Here is a 23,503-nt window from a genome sequence, read left to right on the forward strand (position 1 = left end):
CAAAAATTCAAGAAATACAGCGACTGCAGATGGGTCGGTTTCACTACAGCACAAGCAGCGGAAAAAGGACACAGATCGGGGAGAAATCACCCTACAAAGATGACAACTGAGGAATGAGGAGTGGGGACTGACACGCTACCGTGAAACCGTGCACCACGACCAAAGGCTAGGACTGCGACTATGCGGGCGCAGAGGCCACCCCCCAGGCTTGGCGGGCGGGTAAAGGCAGGGCTGGAGGCCTGCTCAGTGTGGCCTTAGGGAGGAACTTCGGGGGTCTCCTCTCTCCCCATCGAATCCCTGAGCAGTTCCCGAACAGAAATCGGAGACCAGACGGTGCCTGGGCCCCAGCCCTCCCACGGGGACTGCACCTTGGGCCTGGCTCGGAGGCGGGTCAGAGTCTGCGAAAGACCAGCGAGGACTCTCGGGTTTCGGGGCAGGCGGCGGGCGTCCACCCCCGCCAGCACCGGGAGCCGCGCGGCGACCCGGCGAGCCCAGCAGACAGGACAGGACTGCGGCGCAGGTCTGGCTCAGGCGAAGGAAGCAGCCGCCGCCCCAGCTGACGGAGTGCGGCCGGGGGCTTCCCAGAGGAGGCGGCGACATCGAGCCCTTTCGAACGTTTCCCCCCGGCTAGCTCACGTAGCCTCGGCCCCGCCCGGCCCCGCCCCACCCACTCCGGCCACCGCCCCCTCCCCGGCCTACACTTCGCGGGTGGGGCGACCTGCGACAGTCCCTTTAAGAGGCGTGGTCACGTGCTCCGCCTCCACCTCCCCCTCGCGCGCCAGTAAGGGGTGGGGTGCGGGAGGAGGTGCCGGGGAGGTGGGGGGAGCGAAGTGTGCGCTGCTGCGCAGGCGCAGTGGTCGGACGACAGACCTTGTGTTTCCAAAATGGCGGCAGCGATGGATGTGGATACCCCGAGCGGCACCAACAGCGGCGCGGGCAAGAAGCGCTTTGAAGTGAAAAAGGTTGGGTCTCGCCAGCGCCTTCCTCAGGGAAGCTAGAGAGGCGCGGATCTGGCTGGCAGGCCCGAGGATGGTCGAGGCGCGGAGTAAAGGGTTTCATTTCAGGGCGTTCCTGGGACCGGGTACCACGAAAGGAAGTCGGGGGGCGGGTCTTAGAGTTGATCGGCGTGACGGCGGCCCACTGTTGGGGGAAGTGTTGGTTTCGCTGTGAGGCTAAGGGGCCAATCACAGAGCTTTTTATTGAGATACGCGGGGTTGCGACTTGGCGGCGGGAGCCAAGCGCGTGAGCTGTCACTGGAGTGGTAGAGGGGTGGGGGAAGGACAGGGCAGGGTAGGGTAGGATAGGGTAGGGTCGGGTGGGTGGAATGGGGAGTCGAAGCGATTGCGGCGGTGGAGGATGGGGCAGTGCGGCGAAAGCCTGGAACCTGAAGTCCTACCGCATTGGAGGCCTCTGAGGAGCCCCCTTGGTGATCTTGCTCCGCCCCTTTTTGAAGCTTGGGGTCCTCTCACTTGGAGGGATCCAGACTTGGTCCTCGCTAAATCGAGGCCTCCATTAACCCCATCTCTGGGCCTCACACCGCCTGGTTAGAGTCTGGAGTGTAATGCTTGGTTCTTCTGAGACGTCTGTTGGCTTTTCACACAACCACCGCACTCTTGGGTTCTCTGTCGCGTCCAGAATCTCCCCCTTCCAAAATAATAATAAAAAGCATGGTGGAACTTGTTAAGAAAATCCGAGCCCAAATCCTATGGCATTTAGGGAGGGTTGAGTACTAGTCGCGAATGACTTGGTAAGCGTGGGAAAGCAAAAATGGAACGTGTCTTTTTGCATGAAATGCCTTTTAGTGGTTTGCCACAGTTTGGGAGAACAGTGTCGATTCCCACCTAACATGAAAGCTGTTCAAAATGGAGATTCTGAAATAGGGAAGATATTCCTAGAACATCTGGCTAAACACTGACAATATCCCCCGTCCTAGTGCTTTTTGGTGTCTCATTGTGGCCACTGCTGCTCAGTTACAGCCAGCAGCCATATTGAAGAATAGTAGAAGTAGGGGCTTTTCCTCCAAGTTGAAGCTGTGATGTGAAAAGTGGTGAAGAAGTTACTAGGCACTGAGAATAGGGTTTGAAAGCGATGAAGGTTTGGGAGTATTTGTAATTGAGGAAGCCAGAGTTGAATGAATGAAATGCCACTTTTAGTTAAACTCTTACTGGAATAATTATCTTAATGGAAGAGTCTAAACATATAAAAGTTGAGAACATCAGTTTATTTTATGGTAAGAATCAAACAAAATTCTAGTGAATTGTAGAATTTGTTATGAAGTAATCTAAGATTTAAGTGATGACCTTGTTCTGTGTACTGACACGGGTAGTTAATTATCCAGCTTATCCCACGATTACCCATTTTATGATCCAGTCATTATCTTAGTTCATTCTGTTCCCTAGCTTTCACTTCATTGCTCATGCTTCCAGAGCTTCCTGGTAAAGCAGATACTTATTCAGATTTTGAGCTCTTCTGCAACTGCCACAGAAATTCAAGTTTGTGCTTTTTTTTTTTTTTTTTTTTTGAGATGTAGTCTCACTCCGTCGCCCAGGCTGGAGTGCAGTGGCACGATCTCGGCTCACTGCAACCTCCGTCCCCCAGATTCAAGCGATTCTCCTGCCTCAGCTTCCCAAATAGCTGGTATCATAGACACCTGCCACCAAGCCTGGCCAATTTTTGTATTTTTAGTAAAGATGGGGTTTCGCCATGTTGGCCAGGCTGGTCTCGAACTCCTGACCTCAGGTGATCCACCCGTCTCGGCCTCCCAAAATGCTAGGACTATAGGCATGAGCCACTGCGCCCGGCCAGACTAAATTATTTTAAACTATAGGAAACAAAAGATGACATTAATTTCTGTGTTCATACACTCAGCCTTTTGGAGAATAGGAGAACATATGTGTAGTCTACTGTTGTCTTTGGTATAATAAGATTAACGTAATATCCAAAAACTTTTGTTTGGTAATTCCCTGTGGCCAAAAAGATGATAACTGCAGCTGCAGCCTGAAGTCCTAAAGAGTGTGTGCGTGTTATAAGGAGAATGCATTGTTCCCTCTTTTTGTCTTTACAGTGGAATGCAGTAGCCCTCTGGGCCTGGGATATTGTGGTTGATAACTGTGCCATCTGCAGGAACCACATTATGGATCTTTGTAAGTAATTGGAGGAGGATGGGAGGAAGTTGAGAAGGTTGCAGAGATTGTGGCTATCTTGATGTGACTGATTTTCTTCTTCACAAGGAGATAACAAGCCTACTCTGAGCACTCCGTCTTCTGTATCTAGTCTGTTGGTGTGTTTGAAATAGAGTAGTTTTTTTATGATGTCCTGGAGGCATACCCAGCTCTCAGAATAAATCTACTCAATCTAAAGATGGCAGGGACACATTTAGAATTAATTGTGGACAACAGGCACTGTTGATTTTTCCTGCATGTCTTCCATCTTGTACCTAGACTCAAAGGTAGAAATAGTTAAAGGAGGAAAATAAACTGAGCTAAAATATTCTGAGGCCAGGCGCAGTGGCTCGTGCTTGTAATCCCAGCACTTTGGGAGGCCAAGGCGGGCGGATCATTTGAGGCCAGGAGTTGACCAACCTGGCCAACATGGTGAAACCCTGTCTCTACTAAAAATACAAAAATTAGCTGGGCGTACTGGTGCATGTCTGTAATCCCAGCTACTTGGCAAGCTGAGGCAGGAGAATTGCTTGAACCTGGGAGGCGGAGGTGGCAGTGAGCCGAGATCACACCACTGCACTACAACCTGGGCGACACAGCAAGACTTAAAGTCTCAAAAAAAAAAAAAAGTCTATCTGAGCTAATTTTTGCTGGTCATTGTTTACAACGGAAAGAAGCCTAAGGAGTGAGGATTTTGTATGTTAGGGCCAAACATAATAAAAAGGAAATCATTGCCAACATCTAAATAAATAATTAATTGCACTAAAGAAATTTCATTTAAATCTCCACATATTTTATTACATGTAGTGGTCAGCACATAGAGATCTGATTATAGTCTTTGATGGACTGATTTCCTGTGCTTATAGTAGAAGGGACAAGAATGTTGATCACACCAGGAACAGTTGAGGGTACTTTTTCTTTTTCTTTTTCTTTTTTTTTTTTTTTTTTTTTGAGACAGAGTCTCGCTGTCGCCCAGGCTGGAGTGCAGTGGCGCGATCTCGGCTCACTGCAGGCTCTGCCCCCCGGGGTTCATGCCATTCTCCTGCCTCAGCCTCCCGAGTAGCTGGGACTACAGGCGCCCGCCACCTCGCCCGGCTAATTTTTTGTATTTTTAGTAGAGACGGGGTTTCACCGTGTTAGCCAGGATGGTCTCGATCCCCTGACCTCATAATCTGCCCGTCTCGGCCTCCCAAAGTGCTGGGATTACAGGCGTGAGCCACCGCGCCCAGCCTGAGGGTACTTTTTCATCTGGGAACTAAAATGATTTGTTCCTGAGGCCAGAAGTAGAGGAAAGAAACTTCAAGTTTCTAGAATTGGAATTATAGGAACTTATTTTTCAGATCACTCACCTGCCTTTACAGCTTCGTCTTGAGTCACTCCTGCTCACTCTGTTAGTTTACCTGGACGCTTTTTTTTTTTTTTTAAACCATGGTGGCCAAAGCAGCCATGGCCCCTGGCCGGTTTTCCTTTTTTTTCCTTATTTTGAGATGGAGTCGCCCAGGCTGGAGTGTAGTGGCATGATCTCAGCTCACTGCAACCTCCGCCTCCCGAGTTCAAGTGATTCTCCTGCCTCAGCCTCCTCAACAGCTGGGATTACAGGTGCCTGCCACCACGCCCAGCTAATTTTTGTATTTTTAGTAGAGACACGGTTTCACCGTGTTGGCCAGGCTGGTCACGAACTCCTGACCTCAGGTGATCCGCGCGCCTCTGCCTCCCAAAGTGCTGGGATTACAAGCGTGAACCACCACGCCCGGCCTGCTTTTCCATTCTTAAGTGTCCATGCTCTATTTTAGAGCCCTTACATAACCTAGTCTTTTTTGCCTAGAATATTCTTCACCTCTTCTCTTCCTTGGTTTTGTCTAACCCAGCACTGTCCAATCTGAATGTAAGCCAATACAAACACATATATAATTTTAAATTTTCTTTTTCCTTTTTTTTTTTTTTTTTGCTTTTTTTCAGAGATGGGATCTCGCTTTGCTGCCCAAGCTGGTCTCGAACTGGCTTCAAGTGATCCTCCCGTTTTGGCCTTCCAAAATGTTGCAATTATAGGCGTGAGCCACTGTGGCTGGCCTGAAATTTTCTAGTACCCACATTCATAAAGTAAAAAGAAAATAAAAAGGTGAAATTAATCTATTTTATTTAACCTTTTATAGCCAAAATAGTTTTATTTCAACATGTAATTGATATAAAAAAAAAATGAGATATTTTACATTCTGTCTTTGTACTATCTTTGAAATTCAGTGTGTATTTTACACTTACAGCACATCTAGATTCAGACTAGCCACATTTCAAGTGCTCAGTAGTCACATGTGGTTAATAACTACTTTATTGTGCAATGTAAGACTAACCCATAGTTGAGCTTTAGATCTTATCTTAAACTTGCTTAGATGTTTTCAACTTGGAAAGCACAAATCAAATATTTTCTGTTGGAAAGCGGTCATGGCTTATACTGGTCATGTATTGCCCTTGGCTTCTTTGAGCTTTGACACTGTTTATCTCTTCACACTACAGCCAAGGGAGATCAGCACCTACCATAATGTTTAATATAGATGACATGAACCCATCACAGAAAAACATATGCATGGTTTCAGATGTGTTTGGGTGGGGTCTTTGATTACATGCTTGCCAGTTTCTCGGCCTTGCATTTTCACAAAGAGTTGTACCCAGAGAAAATTTTACTTTCTTGGGGCTCTGTTTTGAAAATAGTTAATGATTTTTAATGATTTTATATAACCCTGATTTTTTTTTCTCTATATTTAAGTCAGTGTATATGTGTCTCTGGATATGAGAGAATGTACTTCTTAAAAGGACCACAGAAGACAAAGGCGATCCATATTCTGTCTTCTCTTAGAGTGAAATGCTTGAGACATCATATTAGGCTTTCAGTGGGATACCTGTTTCATAATATATTTTGAATGTCAGATGAAGTAGGATGTTGAAATCCTATAACAAAAACTTATGAAAGTATTTTCTAAGTCCTATCTTTTATTCATCCAATGAATATATCCCGAGCATCCTGGTAGGCACCAGGATAAAACAATGACTGAGATCGGGCAGGTCTTTACCTTTTTTTTTTTTTTTTCAAAGACAGAGTCTCTGTTTGTCACTCAGGCTGGAGTGCAGTGACACAATCTCAGCTTATTGCAACCTCCGCCTCCTGGGTTCAAGTGATTCTCCTGCATCAGCCTCCCAAGTAGCTGGGACTACAGGTGTGGGCCACCTCACCTGGCTAATTTTTTGTATTTTTACGAGAGACAGGGTTTCACCATGTTGGCCAGGCTGGTCTCAAACTGCTGGGATTACAGACGTGACCCATTCAAACTCCTGGCCTCAAAAAAACCACCCCCCTTGGCCTCCCAAAGTGCCAGGATTATAGGTGTGAGCCACCACGTCCGACCTCAAGTCTTTACCTTTAAGAAACACACTCTTAGGCCAGGCGTGGTGGCTCACGCCTGTAATCCTAGCACTTTGGGAGGCCGAGGCGGGCAGATCACAAGGTCAGGAGATCGAGACCATCCTGGCTAACAAGGTGAAACCCCGTCTCCACTAAAAATACAAAAAATTAGCCGGGTGTGATGGCGGGCGCCTGTAGTCCCAGCTACTTGGGAGGCTGAGGCAGGAGAATGGCATGAACCCAGGAGGCAGAGGCTGCAGTGAGCTGAGATCACGCCACTGCACTCCAGCCTGGTGACAGAGTGAGACTCCGTCTCAACAACAAAAAAAGAAACACACTCTTAGGCCTGGCGCAGTGGCTCACGCCTGTAATCCCAGCACTTTGGGAGGCTGAGGCCGGGGGGATCATGAGGTCAGGAGATCGAGACCATCCTGGCCAACACAGTGAAACCCCATCTCTACTAAAAATACAAAATTAGCCAGGCGTGGTAGCACGCACCTGTAATCCCAGCTACATGGGAGGCTGAGGCAGGAGAATCACTTGAACCTGGGAGGCAGAGGTTGCAGTGAGCCGAGATCCTGCCATTGCACTCCATCCTGGACAAAAAGAGCAAAACTCTTGTCTCAAAAAGACACTCTTGGCCAGGTGAGGTGGCTCACACCTGTAAACCCAAGACTTTGGGTGGCTGAGGCAGGCAGATCGCTTGAGCCTAGGAGTTCAAGACCAGCCTGGGCAACATGGCGAAACCCTGTCTCTACAAAAAATTAGCCAGGCATGGTGGCTTACGCCTGTGGTCCCAGCTACTTGGGAGGCTGAGGTGGGAAGATCCCATGAGCCCGGGAGGCAGAGGTGACAGTGACTCAAGATTTCACCACTGCACACCAGCCTATAGGTGAGAGAGTGAGACCCTATCTCAAAAAGAGAAACACTGTTTATTTTTTATTTTTATGTATTTTTTTGTTAGAGATAGGGTCTCACTCAAGTGCCCAGGCTGGAGTGCAGTGGCACAGTCATAGCTCACTGCAGCCTTGACCTGGGATCAAGCAGTCCTCCTACCTCAGCCTCTAAGTAGCTGGGACCACAGACGTGCACTACCACATCTAGCTAATTTTTTTTTTTTTTTTTTTGGTGGCGGAGTCTCCCACTGTCGCCCAGCTGGAGTGCAATGGCACGATCTCGGCTCACTGCAGTTTCCACCTTCTGGGTTCAAACAATTCTCCTGCCTCAGCTTCCCGAGCAGCTGAGATTACAGGTACCTGCCACCACACCTGGCTAGTTTTTGTATTTTTAGTAGAAACGGGGTTTCACTATGTTGGCCAGGCTGGTCTCGAGCTCCTGATCTCGTGATCCACCCGTCTCGGCCCCCAAAGTGCTGGGATTACAGGTGTGAGCCACCGCATCTGGCTGCTAATTTTTTAATTTTTTGTAGAGATTGGGTCTTGCTGTGTTGTCCAGGCTTGTCTTGAACTCCTGGACTCAAGCAATCCTCCTGCCTTGCCCTCCCAAAACATTGGGCTTACAGGTGTGAGCCACTGCCCCTGGCCACACACTTTTATTAACTGAGGAGAAGTCTGAGTGTCATAACTTAAAAAAAAAAAAAAAAAAGGATTTATATGGGAAAAGAACTTAGCAAGTAAAGAAAAAAAGTGGATTTATCATTTTTATAAAGACAATTTTTGTTAAAGATGAAAGTAAGAATCTAGATTTAGCAATGGCTGTATTTTAATAAATCTTGTCTGGCCTTCAATGAGTAATTATGTACATAGCTCTAAGTAAATAAGAATGATTATGGCTGTGCCCCAGTCGGATTCTGAAGACTTCCTCGTTTAAGTCCATATTGATTCTGCATGCCATCCTGTACCTTTATATATATTTTATTTTACATTGTCTCCTTTCTTGGTTGTATTAAGGAGTTGCTGAAAAATCAAATATGCTAGGTTTTATTTTCTCTGTTACCTCTGGTAATCTTATTGCTGATGACGGGGAATCTTCATCATCTTAGACCCAGCCTTGGCCCAGAAGATGTTAGTATCTACCTAAAACTACAGATCCATCAGTATTTTGGTTTGGTTTGGTTTGTTTGAGACAGAGTCTTGCTCTGTTGCCTAGGCTGGAGTGCAGTGGCATGATCTCAGCGCACTGCAACCTCTGCCTCCCAGGTTCAAGCTATTCTCCTGCCTCAGCCTCCTGAGCAGCTGGGACTGCAGGTATGCACCAGCACGCCCAGCTAATTTTTGTATTTTTAGTAGAAATGGGGTTTCACCATGTTGGCCAGTCTGGTCTCTAACTCCTGACCTCGAGTGATCCATCTGGCTCTGCCTCCCAAAGTGCTAGGATTACAGGCGTGAGCCACCACACCCGGCCCCATCAGTGTTTTGAAAGTGTAATCTGTCTACTCTTCAGATGAAGCCATTGCTTCCTTAACAGTTCTTTGGTGGTACAGTGTTTTTATCAAAGCTTAAAGGTCCCCAAGCTTTATAAATCACATGATAGGCTTCTGCCTTGGCAGGGGTGTGACATGAACCCGTTATGTGCCACTGTCTACCTGTTCTGGGTTGACAGTGAACAGTTCCTGCCCCTGTTTAAACTAACTGGACTCAACCCCTTTACTTACTCTCTGCAACAAAAGCCGGAAAACGTTTGTATTGAGCACATTTTACACTAATATTTAATCATTTTCCCTGCTGTATCCCTTGTTATTTGGCATTCTAGATTGCAGTAGTATCCCTCCTATATATTTTTATTCTTTCTTAGGAATTTAGTAGTAAAGAATGAATCTGGCCGGGCGCGCGGCTCACACCTATAATCCCAGCACTTTGGGAGGCCAGGACGTGTGGATTGCATGAGCTCAGGAGTTCAAGACCAGCCTGGGCAACATGGGGAAACCCCATCTCTACTAAAAATACAAAAAATTAGCCTGGCATGGTGGCGCACGCCTGTAGTCCCAGCTACTTGGGAGGCTGAGGCGGGAGAATCACTTGAACCCAGGAGACAGAGGTTGCAGTGAGCCAAGATTGCACCAGTGCCCTCTGGCCTGGGGGGATAAAGCTAGACTCTGTCTAAAAAAAAAAAAAAAAAAAAAAGGAATGAATCTTGGTCAGATGCAGTGGCTCACGCCTGTAATCTCAGCACCTTGGGAGGCCGAGGCAGGCAGATCACTTGAGGTCGGGAGTTAAAGACCAACCTGGCCAACATGGTGAAACCCCATCTCTACTAAAAATACAAAAAATTAGCTTGGTATGGTGGTGCGCACCTGTAATCCCTGCTACTCGGGAGGTTGAGGTGGGAGAATAGCTGGAACCTGGGAGGTGGAGGTTGCAGTGTGGAGATTGTGCCACTGCCCTTCAGCCTGGGCAACAGAGCGAGACTCTGTCTAAAAAAAAGAATGAATCTGTATTTGTCCCATATTTCTTCTATTTATAGAAATAGTTTTTGTTTGCTTGTTCAAGTACCAAGAGCCTAATTTGCACTTGGCATAGAAAGACCAGGTCCCTGCTCTGTGGGAGCTTTGAGTTGAGGGGGAAGGAGGGAGGTCAGGTATGTAAAGAGATACTCATAATTGATGTGTTAAGAGTGCCTGAAGGAGAGGAAAATGACTCAGGGTGGAATAGTCAGGAAAAGCTTCAGTCAAGAAGTAGGGATTTAAGCTGGGTCTTGAAGGGTGGGGAGGACTTGAGAGTGATAGGAGGAGGAGCATGTTCCAGGTATGGCAGGGAGGAAGGAAAGGACTATACCATCAAGGGAGCCTGAAGGATTCTTTAGGTTAGTAGTGCCATGGCCACAGTCAAAAGAAAGACCCAGATCAAATTTAAACATGATAATGTACCTTGAGACAGTTTCGATTTTCACTTTAATAATTGTGGCTCTTATGTAGCTAATTTTATAATACGTAGTCCTCTAAGTTAGAGGATCCAACTTAAAGGACATCATATTTACTTTTCTCTGCCATCCTTTTAATTATAGTAGTGTATTCCAGTTTCAATAAGCTGTTAAATACACTGCATAGACCCTAGATCCTTTTTTTGTTTGTTTTTAAGATGGAGTCTCGCTCTTTCACCCAGGGTAGAGTGCAGTGGTGCAATCTCAGCTCACTGCAACCTCTGCCTCCCAGGTTCCAGCGATTCTCCTGCCTCAGCCTCTCTAGTAGCTGGGATTATAGGCATGCACCACCCACCACACCTGGCTAATTGTTTGTATTTTTAGAAGAGAGTTTCACCATGTTGGCCAGGCTGGTCTCGAGCTCCTGACCTCAGATGATCCACCTGCCTCGGCTTCCCAAAGTGCTGGGATTACAGACGTGAGCCACCACGCCCGGCCGAGCCACCGTGCCTGGCCTTTTTTTTTTTTTTTTTTTTTTTTTGATACAAGGTTTTGCTCTGTCACCTAGGCTGGAGTGCAGTGGTGCGATCATGGTGCACTGCAGCCTCAACCACCTGTGCTCAAGCCATTCTCCTGCCTCAGCCTCCTTACTAGCTGGGACCACAGGCATGTGCTACCACACCTGGCTAATTTCTTTATTTCTAGAGATGGGATGTTGCTGTGTTGCCCACCCTGGTCTTGAACTCGTGGGCTGAAGTGATCCTGCTGCCTTGGCATCCCAAAGTGCTGGGATTACAGGTGTGAGCGACTATGCCTGGCCCCATTCTTTATTTTTATTTTTTGAGATGGAGTCTCGCTCTGTCGCCCAGGCTGGAGTGCAGTGGTGCGACCTCGGCTCACTGCAAGCTCCGCCTCCTGGGTTCACGCCATTCTCCTGCCTCAGCCTCCCGAGTGGCTGGGACTACAGGCGCCCGCCACCACACTTGGCTAATTTTTTAATATTTTTAGTAGAGACCATGTTAGCCAGGATGGTCTCGATCTCCTGACCTCGTGATCCACCCGCCTCAGCCTCCCAAAACGCTTGGATTACAGGCGTGAGCCACCAGGCCTGGCCCCAATTCTTTATTTTTATCAGTTGGCAAACCAAGTCACACTGTAGTGTGAATCTGGCTAGCAAAAGTAAGTGCTTTGCTTTCCGAGTGTGTATGTGTATGTGTGTGTGACGGTCTTACTCTGTCGCCCAGGCTGGAGTGGAATGCAGTGGTGTGATCTTGGCTCACTGCAGCCTCTGCCTCCTGGGTTCAAGTGATTCTCCTGCCTCAGCCTCCTGAGTAGCTGGGATTACAGATATCCACCACCATGCCTGGCTAATTTTTGCATTTTTAGTAGAGAGGGGGTTTTGCCATGTTCGCCAGGCTGGTCTCGAACCCTGACATCAGGTGATCCGCCAGCCTTGTCCTTCCAAAGTGTTGGGATTGCAGGCGTGAGCCACTACTCCCAGCCTTTGTTTGTTTGTTTATTTTTTGTTTGTTTGTTTTTTTGAGACAGAGTCTTGCTCTGTTGCTCAGGCTGGAGTACAGTGGTGTGCAACCTCAGCTCACTGCAACCTCTGCCCCTTGGGTTCAAGCGATTCTCCTACCTCAGCCTCCCAAGTAACTGGGATTGCAGACATGTACCACCATGCCCCGCTAACTTTTGTATTTTTAGTAGAGATTGGGTTTTGCCGTCAGGCTGTTCTTGAATTCCTGACTTAAGCCTTTCATAGTACTGGCATTACAGGTGTGAGCCAATAGCCCAGCCCACTTTCCACATTTTTGAAGAGTGAAAAGAAAAAAGTATTATCATGGTATCTCTTCCCCTAAAGCCACACATGCCCATTAACATCTAGTTTTGTTTTGTTGTAATAGTTTTACTTTTTTTTTTTTTTTTTTTGAGACAGAGTCTCACTGTGTCACCCAGGCTGGAGTGCAGTGGTGCAGTCTTGGCTCACTGCATCCTCTGCCTCCCAGATTCAAGCAATTCTTCTGCCTCAGCCTCCTGAGTAGCTGGGACTACAGGCGCCCACCACCACACATGCCTGGCTAATTTTTATTTACTTATTTATTTTTATTTTTATTTATTTTTGAGATGGAGTCTTGCACTGTCACCCACGCTCCAGTGCAGTGGTGCAATCTCAGCTCACTGCACGCTCCACTTCCCGGGTTCAAGCAATTCTCCTGCCTCAGCCTCCCGAGTAGCTGGGACTACAAGTGCCTGCCACCACGGCCAGCTTTTTTTTTTTTTATTTTTAGTAGAGACGGGGTTTTACCTTGTTGGCCAGGATGGTCTCAAAGTCCTGACCTCATGATCTGCCTGCCTTGGCCTCCCAAAGTGCTGAGATTACAGGAGTGAGCCATTGCGCCTGGCCTACTCCCGGCTAGTTTTTCGTATTTTTAGTGGAGACAGGTTTCACCATGTTGGATGGGCTAGTCTTGAACTCCTGACCTCGTGATCCGCCAGCCTCAGCCTCCCAAAGTGCTGGGATTACAGGTGTGAGCCAGCGTGCCCAGCCATAGTTTTACTATTTTTCACCTGTAGTAGTTTGAAGTAATTCTCCCCTATTAAATAGTTTCTCCTGAAGCTTTTTATTCTTCAGAAGGGAGACTCCAGTTAGTTACTATGATCAGAGAAAGCAAATTATGCATTAGTAATTCTTGTTCTTTGAATATTTATCCCCAGTTGTACTTTACCCATCAGATCTTGATCTCAGTCAAGAACTCATCGCAGGCTGGGCGCGGTGGTTCACACCGTAATCCCAGCACTTTGGGAGGCTGAGGTGGGCGGATCACCTGAGGTCAGGAGTTCGAGACCAGCCTGGCCAACATGGAGAAACCCCATCACTACTAAAAATACAAAATTAGCGAGGCATGGTGGTGTGCGCCTGTTAATTCCAGCTACTTGGGAGTCTGAGACAGGAGAATCGCTTGAATTCGGGAGGCGGAGGTTGCAGTGAGCCAAGACTGCGCTATTGCACTCCAGCCTGGGCAACAATAGGGAAACTCCATCTCAAAAGGAAAAAAACTCAGTCTAGGCAACATGGTGAAACCCCATCTCTACAAAAAATACAAACAATTAGCTGGGTGTGGTGGCATGCACCTGTAGTTCCAGCTACTCAAGAGGCTGAGGGAGAATCACCTGAGCCCAGGAAGTCAAGGCTGCAGTGAGCCATGTTCATGCCACTGTACTGTAGCCTGGGCAACGGGAGTGAGATGTGCATTTCCCATTTGTTACTCTTTTTAAACAAGGATGGGAGATTGTCAGAAAGCATACTGTTATCTCTGTCTTCTCTGTTCTTCCTTTCCCACATTCATTAAAAAACAATTATGGCTAAGTAACCACTTGAGAATTGTTTTGGCTGCTATAGATTGAAACGTTGCTGCTCCCAAGGTCCAGTGATCCTGTTGCTCTTGTTCCCACAGGCATAGAATGTCAAGCTAACCAGGCGTCCGCTACTTCAGAAGAGTGTACTGTCGCATGGGGAGTCTGTAACGTAAGGAAGCATCTTTACCTGTCAGCATGGCTTGTAAACATATTTCCACTTTTCTTGCTTTGCTAGTCTTGAAAATAACTAGGGAAAAAAATGACTAGTCCACCTTTCTCCCAAAAGGTATACAAATAGTAAAAAAGATTTTAAATCATAATACTATTAACCTATTATAGGGTAAAAATTACAGTTACTGCAAAGAGGCACTTATTTGTCTTAATTATAAAGTGGACCCAATTTTGTTAGCAATATTTTGGGGCTTCATCTATGGGAACTGCCTTCAAAACCTACATGCACCCTTTGGAATATTCTGTTGGTAGAACTTTGTACCTTTAAAACAGACTTTTAAAGACCAGGTGTCTAATGGAACTAAGTTTGATGAGTAAATTGAGTGTTCAAGTCTCTGTGTATGTGTGTTTTAGTGTGGCGTATGTACTGAGATAGGATTTTTTTTTTAATATGGCTTATGCCAGGAATGTTTTGTGTAGCTTTATTGGACTGAATGGCCTTCCAAGAGTGTGACAGCTGTGAAGGATAACAAATATCAAATATGTTATTTCTAGCATGTGTTAAAAATTCATTCTTTAAGCTGTAAAGTCCCAGTCACATGAGCTAAAATTGTCTTATCAGGGCCTCCTATATCATGGGGACAGAATACCCACAGTTCCCAGCATGACACAGGGCTAAGAGATTCTAGAGTCAGACCACCATTCCCTGCCTTTGTGACTTACTTGCTAAGTGACGTTAGGCAAGGCATTTAACATCTCTAATCCTGGGTTCCCTCATGTAAAATAGGGCTGATAGTGGACCACATAAAATTGTAATCAGGATTAGATGATTTATGTTAAAATGTGATTAAACAACTCCCGGCACATAGTAAGCACAAGTGCTTGTTAAAAAAAAAAATCTAAATAGGCCAGGCACGGTGGCTCACGCCTGTAATCCCAGCACTTTGGGAGGCCGAGGCAGGTGGATCACAAGGTCAGGAGATCAAGACCATCCTGGCTAACATGGTGAAACCCCGTCTCTACTAAAAATACAAAAAATTAGCCGGGTGTGGTGGCGGGTGCCTGTAGTCCCAGCTACTTGGGAGGCTGAGGCAGGAGAATGGTGTGAACCTGGGAGGCGGAGCTTGTAGTGAGCCGAGACCACACCACTGCACTCCAGCCTGGGTGACAAAGTGAGACTCCATCTCAAAAAAAAAAAAAAATCTAAATAAATACAAATTTGAGGTAGAGGTGTTACTGTGTAGATGGTGTTCTCAGTATTTTTTCCTGTTGGCTTGCAACTCTTTTTCCTACCTACACTGGTTTTGGTTTTTTTTTTTTTTTTTTTTTTGAGACGGAGTCTCACTACGTGGCCCAGGCTGGAGTGCAGTGACACGATCCCGGCTTACTGCAACCTTTACCTCCTGGGTTCAAGTGATTCTCCTGCTTCAGCCTTCCGAGTAGCTGGGATTATAGGTGTGTACTACCACGCCCGGCTAATTTTTGTATTTTTAGTAGAGATGGGGTTTTGCCATGTTGGCCAGGCTGGTCTTGAACTCCTGACCTCAGGGCGATCTGCCTGCCTCAGCCTCCCAAAGTGCTGGGATTACAGGCATGAGCCACCCTGCCCAGCCCCTACCCACACTTTCTGGTACACCTTCTTCCATCTCTGTTGGGACCCTTTGGCCAGGCTCATAGTAGACCGTGTTGGCCATGGGGGAGCTTTAATCGTTTATGGGGATAAAGGAAGTATATTGGGCCCTTTGCCCTCTGTGGCATACAGGCATATACTAAGAACCATGTTCCTTTATGTGGAAAGAAAAGAGAGTGAACATCCCCTTAAATTTGGCTAAGAGATTCTCTCAGAGAGCCTGCCGTAAAAGAGAGCCAGCATGGTGTGGCAGAAGCCTCTGGATTAGTCCTGGGTTCTAGTTCTGGGTCTTCTACAAACCAGCTCCATGAATTAGGCAAGTCACTTGTCTGGGTTTCAGTTTCCTGTCTGTAAAATGAAGATAAAAATATCTGTCATGCTTGCCTGCCAGGGTTGATATGAGGCCTCAAATGAGGTAATACATGTCAACATCTTCTGTAAACTGTCAAGTACTGTAAATTTATCTTCTGTAAATTATACTTTGACCACTAAATATATCCATTGGTACATCTTAGTAAATGTTCAGGGGTGCTGTCACCTCCCTGACACCTCATTTACAGCCCTCTTTTCCCCAGCGCTTGGTATTCTCTGACTTAGTTGGGCTGTACCAGGACACTGTACTGCTGCAAAGTGCTCAGTGGGTGAGGTGGGAGAGGGAGAAGCTGTCGAATACCCTTCGGTGAGCCTGACCCCAACACCTGGTGGTTATGAAAAATGTCTCTGCTTTCTGCCTTTTGGAAATTTTGCTTTTTCTCTTTTTCACGGTGAGTTATACAAGAGTCAGCGGAAAAGGGATCTTCCAAAAGGCTGTCACTCTAGGAGAATATTTGTCCTCTTGGGTATCCCTAGTGTACTAGCTGTGGATTCCACTCTTAATTACTGAATTATACTTTTGTCTTTGTCAAAAGACATTTCACAAGATAATAATCCACATTATATAATCCCTTAAGTTCCATACATACTTTGGGAGACGTACTGACCAGCTTTCAGTTGTTACTAAATGAAGCTTGTAAAGCTTTTGTTGTTTTGTTAGGGTGAGTATTTCTCCCCGTGCCACACCACAGTGCAGCAATCACAGACGAAATGAAGGAAGCACTTGCTGTGTCTGTCCTAATACGCACATGAGCAGGGGGACAGGTACTCATTGCAGAGACATTGTGATGAGCATCTGCATGTCATGAGCCCACACCAAAAAACTGCACGCAGATTGTCCTTTTCCCAAATCTAAGCAGACTTCTCTTTTTACTTCTTGTCTTATGAAATAAGCCTTTTGATGCGCTTTAGGCTGCTTGTGTGCCGTTTGTCCCTCATAAGGATACTTCCTTTTACCCCAATTTTCTTTTATCTCTCTTTTTTTTTTTTTTTTTGAGACGGAGTCTCACTGTCGCCCAGGCTGGAGTGCAGTGGCGCGATCTCGGCTCACTGCAAGCTCCACCTCCTGGATGGAGCTCACGCCATTCTCCTGGCTCAGCCTCCCGAGTAGCTGGGACTACAGGCGCCCGCCACCGCGCCCAGCTAATTTTTTGTATTTTTAGTAGAGACGGGGTTTCACCGTGGTCTCGATCTCCTGACCTCGTGATCCACCCGCCTCGGCCTCCCAAAGTGCTGAGATTACAGGCGTGAGCCACTGCGCCTGGCCAATTTTCTTTTATCTCATTCCCTAAGACAAAGTCCCTCACCCATTAAAGGCACGTGAAGTACTGAGCTCTTGTAATATCAATATGTCTGTGAATACATCTAGAAATAAAGTGCCTTTGACCAGAGCTGAGCTGGATGTGGGGAGGTTGGGGAAGTACCCGTCTCAGTTCTGGGTGGGTGGCAGTGACCATGCACTTCTCTACCAAAGGCTGGGGAGAAGGCTCTGCTCCTGCAGGTCGCATTCTCCAGGGGCAGGAGGGTGGGAGGGAAGCTAGAGACCAGGAATGGGGATATTTGAAATCTGCATTGATCACAGGCCTCCTTTCCCAAAGAAAGTGGAAGTATCCCCTTACAGGCTGAATGGGACCAAGGAGCCACATTCCATGTTCTCTTAAATAGAAGAGAGCTGAGTGCTAGCACATACTCCTGTGCTTCCTGAATGATTTCCTTTAGTAGTAATGACATTTCTAACAAATGCTTGTTGGAAATGTCCTTGCATCTAACCAAGATATAATCAGTTGTTGAACTTTTGCCTCTCGTTGTCTCCTTTTCTTTTCTTGTCCACTATATGTCACCCATGCCACTGCCCTGTGGAACCTGTTGTCGCTCTATGGCTGAGCCTGCACAGAGTTATTTTTAATAAAATATATGTTTTCTTTCAGCATGCTTTTCACTTCCACTGCATCTCTCGCTGGCTCAAAACACGACAGGTGTGTCCATTGGACAACAGAGAGTGGGAATTCCAAAAGTAGGTATCTTTGGTTGTTTTGACGGGGCTTTTTGACTTGCCTCAGGCTGAAAGGAGCGTGGTCTTGGGGAATGGAGACATGATACATGCCTTGTTTTTTTTTAAACTAGTTTTTGGTTACTTAAGCTAGGACTTATCTATATGGAAAACGCACAAAGGATTAGCCAACATTAGACATTTGCAGCCTAGGGTTTCCCAACCTTTTTTTTTTTTTTTTGAGATGGAGTCTCACTCTGTTGCCCAGGCTGGAGTGTAGTGGTGCTATCTTGGCTCACTGCAACCTCCACCTACCAGATTCAAGCGATCCTCCCACCTCAGCCTAGCAAGTAGCTGGGATTACAAGTGTGTGCCACCATGCGCAGCTAATTTTTCTATTTTTCGTAGAGATTGGGTTTCACCATGTTGGCCAGGCTGGTCTTGAACTCCTGATCTCAAGTGATCTGCCTGCCTCGGTCTCCCAAAGTGCTGGGATTACAGGTGTGAGCCACCGTGCCCGGCAGGTTTCCCAACCTTCTAGGGTCTGTGAAAGTAGAAAATGTGATAATCTGTGAACTCTTAAATATTTCCAAAATTACATCCTAATGAGGCTCCATGGACTACCTAATGTCAGGTAGCTTTGGGCTAGACTTGTATCCACTTATCATATTTCACTGGTTTATCTCACACTGATTAATTCTGATACAGCATTTATGGGTATCCCGATTAGATTTTATTGTTATATAAATAAAACATGACCTAGTAAATTTTTAAAAATTTAAATGGTTGAAGGGGTATACCACAAAATATGAATTTCCCACTATAAGCCCCTGCTCCGGCTTGCTGGAGCCAGCCATCAGTGACAGGACAGCTTCTTAGAAGATTTTCTGACTATCTCTTATATGTTCTGGCATTTACATGGTTGTGTGTATATATATATTTTTGTTAACATAAATGTGAGTATCCTATACAGTAATTCACCTTTTTTTTTTCATTTTGTACATTTTGGAGATTTTCCGTTTCCACAAATAACAAACTACCTCATTTCTAATGGTTGCAGAGTATTTCTTTATGTAAATGTACCTTAACTTTTTTCTTTTCTTTTCTTTTTTTGTTTGCATGTTTTTAACATTTTTTATATTTTTTAAAAAGTCAGTCCCTGGCCGGGCACAGTGGCTCACGTCTGTAATCCCAGCACTTTGGGAGGCCAAGGCGGGCAGATCACCTGAGGTTGGGTGTTCAAGACCAGCCTGGCCAACATGGAGAAACCCCGTCTCTACTAAAAATACAAAATTAGCTGGGCATGGGGGCACATGCCTGTAATCCCAGCTACTTGGGAGGCTGAGGCAGGAGAATCTCTTGAACCCAGGAGGCGGAGGTTGCGGTGGGCTGAGATCGCGCCATTGCACTCCAACAAGAGCAAAACTCCATCTCAAAAAAACAAAAAAGTCAGTCCCTATTGGTGGACATTTGCGTTTCCAGTTTTTCACTGATGCAAGCAATGTGAAGGGAGAAACATCCTTACACGTGAAGCTTTGTGTAAATGTGTAGATGTATCTGGAGCAGTAATTCCTAAAAGAGGAATTTATGGGTAAAGAGTATGGCTGGGCTTGGTGGCTCACACCTGTAATCCCAACACTTTAGGAGGCCAAGGTGGGCAGATTGCTTGAGTCCACTAGTTCGAGACCAGCCTGGCAACATGTTGAAACCCCATCTCTACCAAAAAATAGTAAATTAGGCCATGCCTGATGGCTTATGCCTGTAATCCCAGCACTTTGGGAGGCCGAGGCAGGTGGATCATTTGAGGTCAGGAGTTTGAGACCAGCCTGGCCCACATGGTGAAACCCCGTCTCTACTTTAAAAAATACAAAAATTAGGCCGGGCGCGGTGGCTCACGCTTGTAATCCCAGCACTTTGGGAGGCCGAGGCGGGCGGATCACGAGGTCAGGAGATCGAGACCACGGTGAAACCCCGTCTCTACTAAAAATACAAAAAAATTAGCCGAGTGTGGTGGCAGGCGCCTGTAGTCCCAGCTACTCGGAGAGGCTGAGACAGGAGAATGGCGCAAACCCAGGAGGCAGAGCTTGCAGTGAGTCTATCCAAAAAAAAAAAAAAAAAAAAAAAAACAAAATTAGTGGGGGTAGTGGTGATCCATTATCGGAGGTGAGGCAGAGAACCATTGAAGCAGAGATCATGCCACTGCACTCCAGTCTAAATGACAGAGTGAGACCCTGTCTCAAAAAAAAAAAAAAAAGAAAATTAGCTGGATGTGGTGCCATGCACTCGTAGTCCCAGCTACTCTGGAGGCTGAGGTGGGAGGATGGCTTGAGCCCAGGAGGCGGAGGTTGCAGTGAGCTGAGATCATGCCACTGCACTCCAGGCTAGGTAATACAGCCAATTAAAAAAAAAAAAAAAAAAGCCAGGTGCAGTTGCTCACACCTGTAATCCTAGCGCTTTAGGAGGCTGAGGCGGGTGGATCACCTGAGGTCAGGAGTTCAAGACCAGCCTGGCCAACATGGTGAAACCCCCCCCCCCCCACTAAAAATACAAAAATTAGCCGGGCATGATGGTGCCTGTAATCCCAGCTACTCAGGAGGCTGAGTCAGGAGAATCCTCGCTTGAACCTGGGGGCCCAGAGGTTGCAGTGAGCTGAGATCGTGCCACTTCAGCCGGGGCAAAAGAGAAAACTTCATCTCAAAAAAAAAAAGAATGTATATTTTTGTTTTTGATAAATAGTGTCAGGTTCCATTCCTAAGAATATACACTAATTTCACTCTCTCCAAACAGTGAAGCAGAACTCCCCTTTCTTCATTTCCTGCCAGTGCTTCATTATACAGTTTTTCCATCTTAGCCACTCTGATAGGTGACAATCAGTATTCGATTTTCATTTTTGAATTTTCAGTAAGGTTGGGCAATTGTTCATGTTTTTGTATCTCTTAACGCTTTTCTGTGAACCGCTGTGTTTATCTTCCTGCACGTTTTCTTTTGAATTATTGGTCATTTTCTTTACTGAATTTTTTATGAGAAAGGAGTTTTTTAATTTAAATATGCCTTTTTTAGGCTATTCTTGGTTTAAAAAACAAAAAAATAGGATTCTTTTGTTTGTGAAATGTTTAGAAATCCATTATTGGTGCAGTGATTTTGCCTTTAAATTCAATAATTTATTTTGGTAAAACATTTGGAAGTCTTATCAATGCATATTCAGTTTTTAAGAAACCTGCCAAATACTCAGTATCTGAGTGGTACTGTTGGGCTCCCTTCAGCAAAATGTATGCTAAGTACCGTGTAAAATATAAAAACTTTTTTTTGTTTTTGTTTTTTTTTTCTTGAGACGGAGTCTCGTTCTGTTGCCCAGGCTGGAGTGCAGTGGCGCAATCTCGGCTCACTGCAAGCTCCGCCTCCCAGGTTCACGCCATTCTCCTGCCTCAGCCTCTCCGAGTAGCTGGGACTACAGGCGCCCGCCACTATGCCCGGCTAATTTTTTGTATTTTTAGCAGAGACGGGGTTTCACCGTGGTCTCAATCGCCTGACCTCGTGATCCGCCCGCCTCGGCCCCCCAAAGTGCTGGGATTACAAGCGTGAGCCACCGCGCCCGGCCATAAAAACGTTTGAGATGGTCCTTCTTGCCCTTGGAGCTTGCATTCTGCAGGGAACCATAACAGGAATACACGTCAAGGCAGAGGACTTTTCTAAGTTTTCAGGGGGCCTTTGTAATTGGCTCTGCCCTACAGCAGGCTCAAGGTTCCATTTTAGACCAAAATGGTCTCGTTTTGCCGGTACATGTGCCCAGGGTTAAATCTAAGAATTGCAGGGGTATGAAGAATTCCTTATCTGGGGCTTTGACTCTGCCATTCTAACTGGTGACCTTCCCAGGTGGTAGTTGTCAGTGCATTGGGAAAACAAATTCTTCAGCATTCTTTAATCTGATAGGATTGTTCTACAGCCCATCTCACATGCTAGAGCCTAACCTATGTGGAATTTGGCACAACAGCTTTTTTTAAGACAATATTCAAGTAGATTTCTTATGAGAAGCTGTGAGCCAGAGTTCCAGTGCCCTAGTTTCTATCCATATGACAAATTATTTTAATCAGGTTAACTGCCTAAAAAGATCCAGGACAAAAGATAATAATGAGGGATCTTGTGTTCAAGAAATCTGTTTATGGCCGGGCGCGGTGGCTCACGCCTGTAATCCCAGCACTTTGGGAGGCTGAGGCGGGCGGATCACGAGGTCAGGAGATCGAGACCATCCTGGCTAACACGGTGAAACCCCGTCTCTACTAAAAATACAAAAAATTAGCCGGACGTGTTGGCGGGCGCCTATAGTCCCAGCTACTCGGGAGGCTGAGGCAGGAGAATGGTGTGAACCCGGGAGGCGGAGCTTGCAGTGAGCTGAGATCACGCCATTGCACTCCAGCCTGGGGAACAGAGCAAGACTCCGTCTCAAAAAAAAAAAATCTGTTTATATGTGGAAGAAATTCCTTGGCCTTGTTTATTTATTTTTATTTATATATATATTTTTTGAGACAGAGTCTCACTGTGTTGCCTATGCTAGAGTGCAGTAGTGTGATCTTGGTTCACTGCAACCTCCAACTCCCAGGTTGAAGCAGTTCTCCTGCCTCGGTCTCCTGAGTAGCTGGGATTACAGGCACCTGCCACCACGCCGGCTAATTTTTGTATTTTTAGTAGAGACGGGTTTTCACCATGTTGGCCAGGCCGGTTTTGAACTCCTGACCTCAGGTGATCTGCCTACCTCAGCCTCCCAAAGTGCTGGGATTACAGGGGTGAGCCACTGCACCCGGCCCCTTGTTAATTTTTATAATCTTCTTAGAGCCAAATTTTGGTTTCTGGGGAAAACAGAAACCTCCAAAATCCAGGCCTAGCTTTCTCTTCTCTTTGTATAGAGCTGAATGTAATCAGAGTTGTAATTGGAGCTGATGACAGATTTTGAAATTGAAGCCTGATCAATTGCTATTCTCACTATTAGCTTTACCCTAAACATGCCTGAGTACTGGAGTTCAGGTGAAAATAGGCCGCCATGATCAGGGAGCCCGAAAGTTCAAACTGTCTGAGCCCCTGCTGGGAGTGAGCAGGTGGAGCTCCCTTTCACAACCACCAATGACTTTTCCCTCTCACCTCCCTAATACCACTAGGCAGCTACTGGCACCTGTCAGGTGGGCATGGTTGAGTCAGAGGGAGAGCCTGTCCCTAAGAGGGGGCAGTAGGCAAGAAGTCCTGTAAGATAGGGAGGGGAAAGGGGAATCACAGTGACAGCCAAGCTAGTGTCAGTGTTGTCACCCAATCCTGGAGCACACTGTGATCACTTAGGTTCTAACTAAAGTTGCTCATGTAAGCAGGTTTTATGTCTCAAACAGGAAATTACCATGGAATTAATCAGAGTAATTTACTTTGTCTTTCAGGTATGGGCACTAGGAAAAGACTTCTTCCATCAAGCTTAATTGTTTTGTTATTCATTTAATGACTTTCCCTGCTGTTACCTAATTACAAATTGGATGGAACTGTGTTTTTTTCTGCTTTGTTTTTTCAGTTTGCTGTTTCTGTAGCCATATTGTATTCTGTGTCAAATAAAGTCCAGTTGGATTCTAGAA

At 46.2% G+C, this 23,503-nt stretch overlaps 1 protein-coding gene across 1 annotated transcript; it reads left to right on the forward strand.

The window, feature by feature from the left end:
- Positions 1–860: 860 nt before the first annotated feature.
- Positions 861–23,503, forward strand: RBX1 (ring-box 1). Its single transcript, XM_032138282.2, has 5 exons — positions 861–962; positions 3,065–3,143; positions 13,833–13,903; positions 17,836–17,921; positions 23,315–23,503. Exons 1-5 carry the CDS (start codon positions 885–887, stop codon positions 23,325–23,327), a joined length of 327 nt encoding a protein of 108 aa, XP_031994173.1. The 5' UTR covers positions 861–884; the 3' UTR covers positions 23,328–23,503.

This window comes from Hylobates moloch, unplaced genomic scaffold (genome assembly GCF_009828535.3).
Source record: "Hylobates moloch isolate HMO894 unplaced genomic scaffold, HMol_V3 SCAFFOLD_19, whole genome shotgun sequence".
In the NCBI taxonomy this organism is placed as follows: domain Eukaryota; kingdom Metazoa; phylum Chordata; class Mammalia; order Primates; family Hylobatidae; genus Hylobates; species Hylobates moloch.

Bases quoted from the DNA above. Each gene is read 5' to 3' on its own strand.
- RBX1 (XM_032138282.2), top strand. From the start codon at position 885: ATGGCGGCAGCGATGGATGTGGATACCCCGAGCGGCACCAACAGCGGC. The intron at 963-3,064 runs GTTGGGTCTCGC...TTGTCTTTACAG, and splicing joins AGCGCTTTGAAGTGAAAAAG to TGGAATGCAGTAGCCCTCTG. The intron at 3,144-13,832 runs GTAAGTAATTGG...TTGTTCCCACAG, and splicing joins GAACCACATTATGGATCTTT to GCATAGAATGTCAAGCTAAC.